This window comes from Notolepis coatsorum (assembly GCF_963971535.1).
Source record: "Notolepis coatsorum genome assembly, chromosome: 5".
In the NCBI taxonomy this organism is placed as follows: domain Eukaryota; kingdom Metazoa; phylum Chordata; class Actinopteri; order Aulopiformes; family Paralepididae; genus Notolepis; species Notolepis coatsorum.
Window position 1 is genome coordinate 121,358,895 of NC_140169.1, and position 10,277 is coordinate 121,369,171.

The 10,277-nt window shown below is 41.2% G+C and overlaps 1 protein-coding gene across 1 annotated transcript in view; it reads left to right on the forward strand.

Annotated features, from left to right (window-relative positions):
- Positions 1 to 10,070: 10,070 nt before the first annotated feature.
- The window catches only part of tfap2d (transcription factor AP-2 delta (activating enhancer binding protein 2 delta)), a gene marked incomplete at both ends in the record, with an annotated part of 15,285 nt that continues 15,078 nt past the window's right edge, over positions 10,071 to 10,277 (forward strand). Inside the window, one exon of the mRNA XM_084313797.1 lies at positions 10,071 to 10,109. Within this exon, the coding sequence (XP_084169923.1) occupies positions 10,071 to 10,109 (39 nt within the window). The remainder of the gene's footprint in view (positions 10,110 to 10,277) is intronic.

Here is a 10,277-nt window from a genome sequence, read left to right on the forward strand (position 1 = left end):
CTCCTGGGTTCTTTTCGCGGTCCCCCAGCCCAGGTTCTCCGGGTCCTCGCCACCAGTTTTTTCCAGGGTCTCGGCCCCCCGTCTCGCCTGTTCCCGGACGGTCTTACCGGTCGTCTGGGAGCCGACCCTTTGGGTGGGGGTACTGTCATGGTCCCAGCCGGGGACCCTTCCTGAACAATGTGAACAGTGGTTTTCTGCCGCCCTCTGGTGGCCAAATGCAGCAGCTCCAGATATTGAACCTTCTCAGGCATTTAGGCCTAGGTTTGAATACTATTATTAATGCTATGCGGCCTCTGTTCATGTTGTGTTTCCCCAGTCTAGCTTGTGTTTAAAAGGTTATCTCTTTACATATGTTTCCTTTAAGGGTTCTCTTTACATATGTTTCTGTTAAGGGTTAACTTCATTGCATATGTTTCCATTAGGGGTTTGTCTCTCTACATGTTTCCAGTGGGGTTATCCCTTTACATATCTTTCCATTAAGGGTTGTCTCTTTACATATGTTTACAGTAAGACAATCCCTTTACACATGCTTTTATTTATAGTGTGAGATTTCTTTTTACTAATACTTTGTGTTCACCAGTCTTGGCCATGCCTGGCCTTAAACCAGCTGGCCTGGCGCTCATTAGTAATCACGGGCAGTATTTATTCCTGCCCGTTTCTCACTTCCCTGTCGTGCCATTGTTTTGTTTTGCAACCTTGTGTTCGGTCACATACTCGTTTCACCTTTGTATTTCCCAGTGAGTCCGTTCCTTCCACATTTTTCCAGCACTACTGAGTTTTGTTTACCGGGTTTTGCTGTTTGCTTTTGTTTGTACATTGTTGCTTGCTACTGCTTAAGTAAAAGCCTGTTCATTTCATTCCGTCGTCTCTGCCTCTACTCTCTCTGATCGTGTTCTGCATTTGGGGTCTCCTCACCTACCCTCACACCGAACCCTTACAATACCTGTACCACTACCTCCCCCATGCGGATATGCCGAATTTCCCCAAGGGGATCAATAAAGGATATCTCATCTTATCGTATCTAAGAAGTACAATTCATCAATTGATTACTGAAATAATAACCTTGTTTTCCAATAAATATTGTAACATTAAGCATGTTACATTAAGCACTCTTGTTGGTGAGAAGTAAAATTTGTCAGTCGATTGCTGAAGTAATAACATTATTTTCCCATAGATATTCAAACATAACTACCGCTTTGCAGTTCATTCTTCCAGCTACAAGTGTGTCATGTGAAGGCCACCCCCCAGGTAACAACAACCATGAATAAAGGTGGAGTGACCTTCCTCTGAGACTCATTGGAGCAAAAACTTAGCTGCTAATAAACTTTCTGTTGAATTCCATTAGTGTGTGGGCTAATAGCACAGACAAGGCCTCGTGTTTACTATTGTGTGAGAACAGTAAAATGCTCAAACTTAGCATAATTGAAACAGAAACAAATATATATATATATATATATATATATATATATATATATATATATATATATATATATATATATATATATGTACATCTTAAAATGTTAAAGTTACAACGGTATATCCAATCATCGTTAAAATATTGTTACTGTATTCAGAGTTGTGTTAGGGATAGTGTTGTCTGAGGACCCTATCGCGGAACAGAACGAGGGGAGAACAGGCAGACGAGACGTGGAGCCAGAGGTGAACTATATCAAAAAATGTCTTTACTTCAAAAGAGGGCAGCAACAAAGATATTCACAAAAATACTTCCAAAGGCAGCAGCAAAAAACAAAACATAGAAAAGCACAGCTGAAGACTGGCATGGGCTAAATACAAAAACGAATAATAATCTCATAAAGAGAGCAAGTCCAAAAAAAATTAAAAAAGTTACTGCAGGGAACTTACTATGAAACAAGACTAAAGATAACACAAGGTTAAAACACATGGGAGACAATACAAAAGCCAAAAGTAAAAATGTGTCCAAAGGTGGGGGCTGGTGAGGAGGAGAGGAAAGTCTATGCAAGGGTGGGGGCTCTTGAGGAGAGGAGAAAGTCTATGCAAGGGTGGGGGCTCTTGAGGAGAGGAGAAGGTCCCAGGGACAGGCGAACCCTCACAAGTTGAGCTGTATCCATTTGATTAAGAGGGATCTTACTGTAACCAATAAAAATACATTATTAAAAAAAATAGTGATGATGTGTATGTTGGCTATATACAATCGGTAAGGACACAGAAATGTACAAACACCACAAACACCTGATTTGTACATTTATTTTCCATTGCGATGCCAACAGGATAAGCAATTTTAACTTGTGTACAACATGTACAATGACATACACTGCTCATCATATCATATTCATGAATACATTCATGGAAGCTCAATTAATGCTCATTGTATGATACAACAATCACAACAGTAAACCACAGTAAATGATTGGAAGGGGGGGGGGGTGATAAAGAACCATGAGACAGGTCTGAATGAAGATGTGAATTTGTCCTGTTTCTTGTGATTGTCCTTTATTATGTTTATTTATTGTATTTGTGTATGTGGTTATATGACATTGGCTGTACTAAAAGACGCCCTGGTTAGGTCCACCAATGAGAGACCATTACCTAAATAGGTGGAGAGTGTTTAAACTTGTCAGTCAGTTTTGTCTTTTGTTGACTCTGTAGAAGACGCTCTGTGTCGAAACATTAGTCTGTTTGCGCCAATAAAATTGCTAAATTGACCATGGGCTCCAGAACCCATCTCTTTATACAGGAGTCTCCAGCATTGTCTCTGTCTGTCTGTCTGTCTGTCTGTTTTGTCCGTTCTGTCTGTCTTTTTCTCTGTCTTTCTTGTCTATCTCTTTTGTCCATTAGGCTGGACACAGTACTTGTGTGTGTATACTGGAACACCTCGATGTGTCAAATGTGTTTCCTCTTATCCAGGGGCGTTTTTAGGGTTAGAAAACATTAGGTGCTTCAGCCCGGGGGGTGGATTTTTTTTTTTTTTTTTTTAGCTCCGGGGCTAGGAGAAAAACATCCGGGGCTAAAGCCCCGGAAGCCCAGGGCTAACAACGCCACTGCTCTTATCGTGCAGGAATCGTTTATACACATGGCAATAATTGCCTTGCCTTGCTAAGAAGGCAAATGTACCCTTTGTGAAGACACTACAACCAATCACAGCTAAGACATTAGAATTAATTGCATGGAATATATATGCATGATCCTCTTGTATGTCGCTGACACACACCAGCTATGCTTGTTAGAGATGTGTATGACAATACTGGACAAGTTATTTGCATCTGTACAAGGCAACTGTTGCCATGTGTACACCTGTCTAACTGACGGCCTGCTCTGCTTATCTTACTGAGTCGGTTGGATCGTTTGATTCTAATGGATTAAATTAATTATTTTAAGAGATCTTGGCCTCTTTCTCATCGTTAATCCAATGTGCATCCTTATACAGACAACAGACAGACACACAGACAGACAGACACACAAACAGCTCTGCTTTAGAAGATTACAGAGATTACGCAGGAATTACACGATCAAAGTCATTGAACCTGTGTCGGCCCGCTTGCATGTGTATGTTCACTAGCTTTGACTCTGTGTGTGTGTGTGTATGTGTGCCCTGTAGGCTAATCTCCCCCAGGCTGCTTTGCCAGAGCGGCGCACTCTGCTGGCCAGGACAAGAACTGCTGAGAGGAAAGACGAATCCGCCTTTTATTTAATTTCACATTTCACACAACCTGAACCTGCCCCTGCTGTCAATGCCAAGACGAGGATGGATCTAAGGCAAGGGTCGATCACAATTAGCAGTTTGTGTTTTGAGATTATTTTCAACTGCAAACTGTTAATGTATGCTCTGATACAGGGCATATGCAGGGCAGTATGCTCTGATACAGGGTTCCCAAATGGCTCAGGCATGTATTGACTATTGGCAAGAGTTTAGAGAGAGAGAGAGAAAGAGAGAGAGAGAGAGAGAGAGAGAGAGAGAGAGAGAGAGAGAGAGAGAGAGAGAGAGAGAGAGAGAGAGAGAGAGAGAGAGAGAGAGAGAGAGAGAGAGAGAGAGAGAGAGAGAGAGAGAGAGAGAGAGAGAGAGAGACACACAGAGACACAGAGAGACAGTCAAGAAGGACACAATATGAGAGGGGGAGAAGAGGAGCATGTGAACGCTATCAGGACATGGGGATATGCCTACAACAACAACAACAACAACATATACTTAATTAGGGATGAGAGACAATGTTGAGATATGACAAGATAGTTAGACAGAGTATGCATTTAATGCAAGAACAACCATCAATTCACTCATTTGATTCCAAAAAATGCTTAACCTTTTGGTTTTGGGTCCAAGCAGAGTGCTGTATACTTCCTTTACGCTAGACCATTATAATTGTTCATTTAGAAGTGAAGAAAGTTGCTGAACTAATTCCTAGACATAAGCACCATAGTGGGAGACTTAAATTCGGAAATCATGGACATCATGAAATAAGAGAATATCAACAAGTCAGGAAAAAGTCAAGTCTGATACCCTATTGTGTCTGATTAACAGAGGAGCAGCCACGCATGAGATGTCAAATCCAATTCACCCACCATCCACACCTGCCATGCTATATGTTGAATACAGAAGGCAGCCTATTATGGTGGATTAGATCATTAGAGAGAAGAGATGAACATGTTGAAGATCCTTTGCGCTTTCCTTCCAACCATGCATAGAAAACTACAGTGACGGGTGATAGAAAGAAAAAAGTTAAAAACAAATAAATAAATAAATACAATAATAATACATTTTAAAAAGTAACAGTTTTGCTTTTCGTGTGATCTGAACGAACACATCAGAAGCAGGAAAGAAGTTAATGAGCATCGATCCGCACGCAAACCTCACACACTGCTAGCTGGCCCAACAGCTGCTGAAGTTAAGTTTCAGAGATCAATTTATAGCATCAATTATAAACGGACAAAACATGTAATTGTCTATGTAATATATAATTGACAGTTACAGGACATTAATAATTGCTTTCCTCAATATAATATAGGTATAGGCCAGTTAAACTACACTGTAGCAAGCCGTATATTCAGTCAAAGAGGATCACTTGTATTGTAGCTACTGTGGACCTAAATTAATAGAATTACTGCTATTTTACCTAAATCGTATAGCAATATAGGTCTAAACATATTACGAAAACCCCAATAAACGTTCGATTCACCAAAAGAGTCTTCAATAACCGGGATGTCAAAATGCAACGCCTGCTTTCATTCTTTATAGGCTTAAATCCGGATTATCCACTGTATGCATCCAATATGTTGGTCTGTGGCTGTCCGTTGAACTTGTGATCGCGAGCAGATTGGCCTTTTCATGCACGTAGAGTGGAACTCTTTTGTTTTTAACGCAGCTGGCACGTGTCTGGTCTGAATGAACTTCTTAATTCACTTCAGCTCACTCGAGAAGTAATTACATTAACAAAGAAAAACAATTAGGCTACATCGCTAATTGACTAAACAAACGGTTAATGATACTATAGTTGCTTGTCTGCAGTGATGACAGATATATGACAATAATGTGGAGCAGCCATATTCTTGGTTTCTGACTGCAGGCCCCTCGTGAGGAAGACTCCTTTAAGAAAATGTCCTGCGGCTCTTGGACTCAAGACCTGACGAAATGTGTGTGTGCGTGAGTGACTTAACATAAGACCCAAACTCCACCCTCAGACAAACTGATCGGACTGTGGCCGTGGGGCCTAACCCCGGGGCTACCAACGGCTTTGAGATTGTTTCAAAATGATATATTAGCCTATAATATGATGTAGAACTATCCCAATCTGTTTGGAAATATAGAAAGGTTTGGGTTAAATATGCCTTGGAAACAGAATGATGCAGGTCATTTTATGGAAAATAGGAAAATAAATTATAATAATAGTAATAAGGCTACATCCCGACGTTTTTTTTTATTTTATGTTTATTTATTTATTATTTATGTATTTATAAATGTTTTCATTGTTTGTTCAGACTGTATTTCAACAAGTCTCCATAGATCTTCTTTAGGCGCCACTGTAATAGCAGCTATAGGTTATGAAAGGTCCTGCCAGCATGAGTGACCATAACTGTCTGTTTGGAGGGCTCATTTAAATACCGACCACCTGTTTCCTGCCTCCTCACCTCGCACATTGTGAAATTAATTTAGTGAAAATCTTTAGGCTAAATAAACCATGCAGGCATTGGCTTCGCTGAGTGACGCCCCACCCCCTCCCTTTCCAAACCAACAGTAAATCCACAATTAGCAGATCCATATTAGCATATAAACCTGTAGACACATCACTATATAGGTCAGACAGAAGCATTTCTTAATTGCTTTTGCTGTTAGGACAAACATCTTCTGGACCGTTTATAATGTTGCGTTATGAACAGTCGTTATTTTGGCTGGTACTCCACTGTAAAGGTATAACGGACGCTCGTGGCCATATGAGTCCGGTGTCTGACCAGGGGGCGAGGGGGCACAGACTGATTAAAATTCGCCACCGCGCAGACAGACTCGTAAACAAGCCTAACACATGCGCAAAACAGACATGACACACATTGCCAATATTCCTAAATTTAAATGGACTGTAGGCCAAGGCACATTTTTTTATTCTCATTTATCTCGCTGTAGGCTATTCAGGGTATAGGCTAATCATATTATGCTTATTGATGTTTCTTGATTCGTGTAGCCTATAACGAATTCAAACCTTGGCTATACAATTGGTTCTGCCACTTTAATATGTACCCATACGTTTGTTAAACGGATAGGCATTAGGCATAGTAATATGGAGAATTGGAGTATAGGCTAAAACATGAATAACCAATAGGCTGTCCTTGTAGCCTACAGGAAATACTGCAATTCAGCATCGTGCCTCCATAACCCAATTGCAGGTAGCCATGAGTGTTAGAACATAACATAGCAAGTAGCCATAAAGTATAGCCATACAATAAATATGTTATGAGATCTGCTCTTAAAATGGAAAAATAAGCAAACTCACCGATTTATAAATGTTTGAAAGGGAATTAGAACATTTCTCAATAGTGGAGTTATGGGATAATTAGCCTTGGTGTATTTTAATTTGTATTATTTTCTCTCTAAACGGTTAGCAGTTCAGATAATAGCCTATGGGACTATACATTGCGAAATAATAGCATATAGCATATTATGAGTACAGCCACATAAATGAATTTGAAATATAGTTTCACTCAATTAAAGGCCCATATCCAGGTACAAACCTATAGCAAAATACATTATTGTGTTGGGCTAATAACTCCATATTTTGGTGCTCAGAGGTTAAACGGCTATCAAGGGGGTTACATTAATTTTAGCTTAGCCAACATTGACCATATTATGCTATGTCACACGTACAGCATTTTGTATACAAATGTGTCCTAAATATATGATTCGGCACTATACAGAAGATCAGCTCTAGCCTATAGCCTACTATCTTCTGATGCCCATATAAATGCTTGCCTCTGGGCTGGTTGGGTTTGAGAGGGTTTGAGGCATGCTCAGCCTTTCCCTGCCTCGCCAGGCAGCAGATGGAGCGGGTCCGAGCTGGAGCTCACTGCGCATCTGGCGCTGCGCTTTCTGCCCGGTTCGCGAGGCCACTCCTCGAGCTAAGCCCCATTAGCACCGTCTACAATGCAACTGGTGCCTCGGCGGCGGAACACACTGGTGCTCTCTGCCCGGTGGACACGCAGGGGAAAGCTTTTAATCCTCACGTGCGGTGCGACAACTGGCCTTCACTCTCTCACGGAGGTTTCATCAAGCCTCGAGGCAAAACAATCGAATACTTAATTTACCCACAGACGCGCGGGCCTTGAGAACTTTAAAAGAACATCGGGCTAAGCGGCATGTCGTTTGTGTTTGTTTGTAGTTTAAGGTTGTAGCCGCCTGCACGTTATCACGTGAGAAAGGGCCGGTCTTAATGATTTCTATGGGGGTACGGATTCGATTCCAGTTATGTTTATTATAGCAATAAAGCCAGGGACCTCGCTGGAACAGATGGGAGGATACATAGTGATCCTTAATTAAAGAGCAGAGTCAATATTACCGGCGTCAGCGTCAGTATAGGTGACGTCGTTGATGAAACAGATGAAACCACCAAACCAATCCTGATTAGGTCTGATTTCTGTTACCATTGACTCCTGGCTGTCATGAAGGCCCCCGCAGGTGCCTGTAGGCCTATAGAGGGGAGACACAGAGCAGCACGGGCTTACCGTGTGCCCGGAGTAATTGTGATAATACGGGTTAAATAAGGAGAGCTCGAGGCTTTAAGACACTTTCAAAGCACCACCCTGCCTCTTTCTCTCTCTCTCTCTCTCTCTCTCTCTCTCTCTCTCTCTCTCTCTCTCTCTCTCTCTCTCTCTCTCTCTCTCTCTCTCTCTCTCTCTCTCTCTCTCTCTCTCTCTCTCTCTCTCTCTCTCTCTCTCGCCCTCTCTCACAGAGAGGGAGAGACGAGAGAGAGTGAGAGAGGGCGAGGGAGCGCGAGGGGGATGCATGGCGGCGGATATCTGACAGACTGAGCAGCTCAGTAGCGAGACAGACAGAGAGAGCCTGCTCCTCTCCTCTCGTGCAATCCCGGCAGGCCATGACCGGAAACGTATTAATACTTCTGCTGTCATTTCATATTTCTACTCACTTCCCGGGTGGCCATGCACACTTCCAGCCAGCAGGTCGTCTTAACGACAGTAACGGCTCCTTTAACCGGCTCCTCCTGCATGGCTGGACCACCCCGAGGGCGAGTGCCCAGGTGAGTGCAACAGGAGCTGAGAGGTCACGGGAGTGACCAGGAGGTCTTGCGCTGATCTTCCGGTCCAATAATAAAATAAACCAGCATGCTAACCCCTCCATGCACGCGCCTTCGATCACACAATGCAAATTGATAAGGTGTCGTCGTGCCTCTGTTTGTCTTCACAAAGGCAACACTACCGGTGCCACTTCCCCTCGGCGCGAGCACCGTGCATGCTTTGTGAGTGGGGGAAACAGAAAGACAAGAAACAAACAAAACTAAAAACAAAACAAAACTCCATGAATGAAAAGCTCCTTACTCCCGGCCCTGCAGAAATATGCATCAGCATCTATCATTTAAACGTACAAAAATAAATAAAATAAAATAAATTAAAGCTAAATTAAATTAAAATCATGGAATTGGCAAAGTCTGCTAAGACCAATAGCCTTATTTTACACAAAAAGTGAGTGAAAACATAATGATCAATGTCGTCAATGCAGGAATCTGTCAAATTTGAAATTAATGTAAAACTCTTTTAATTTCTAAGTGGTAGCCTTCCTATACTGCATGGAATAGCATAACTACGCTATTGAAAAATAAATATAAATGTATTTTATATTAATTTGAATTTATTCAATTCGACTGTAAGCTACTGCAAAATTTAAATATCCTAAAACTACAGCGAATATTCGCTCATAGGTTTCTAAATTAACAAATGAGCATCGAAAAGGCTCCGTTTCGAAACGGAAACCACGACGAATTAAACAAAAATAATGTTATACAAATAAATAAAAACGAAAAATAATAATAAAAACGAAAAATTTAAATTAAAACGAAAAATATTTGTATTCTGTAAATAATTAATTACATAATATATATAATATTTCTATATAATATTTCAAAATAAACTTACATTTCCGTTGAAAATCCGTTTAGTTTTGTAAATGGTTTAAGCAGTGTGAATAAAACGAGGAAACCACGAGAACACTTCTGAAAATACAAACGGTCAAAAAGAAAATGTCCACAAAAGCATAGAAAATGTTGAAAGAAGCACTTGGTTCCTTATTAGGCGAAGATACAATATTTATTCCTTGTCTCCTGGGATGCTTCGCTTCGTCTATTGTCCTCCCATTCCTCAATGCTGATGCTTAATTTTCAAAACTTCTATATTACCAAGGGACCTACGACATCAGCCGAGAAATACCCTGCAAGTACAAAATCCGCGCGCCAGCCCCGTCCATGCAGAGGGGAGACGCTCGCGTTCCACCAGCTTTCTGCCGTTACCGAGCGCGGGGACTTTTTCATTTCTCTTGGTTTTGGGATTTTAATGCATTTATTCGATCGCCGAGGGAAAAAACGGGTTACTGGAGAAGCACAATGTCAGCAACCTTTCCCGGTCTAGTCCACGACGCAGAGGTATTTATTTACTTACATTCGTTTGATTCTGAGATTATAGAGTAATGTCTAATTTAATTTGTTACATAAACTAAAGATACAGTAAAATTCGTTATGGCATCTGTTGTCAGAATGGCTCGAGCGCATGAATGAAAAAAAAATAATAAGCTGGGGAGAGAAATGGCTCGT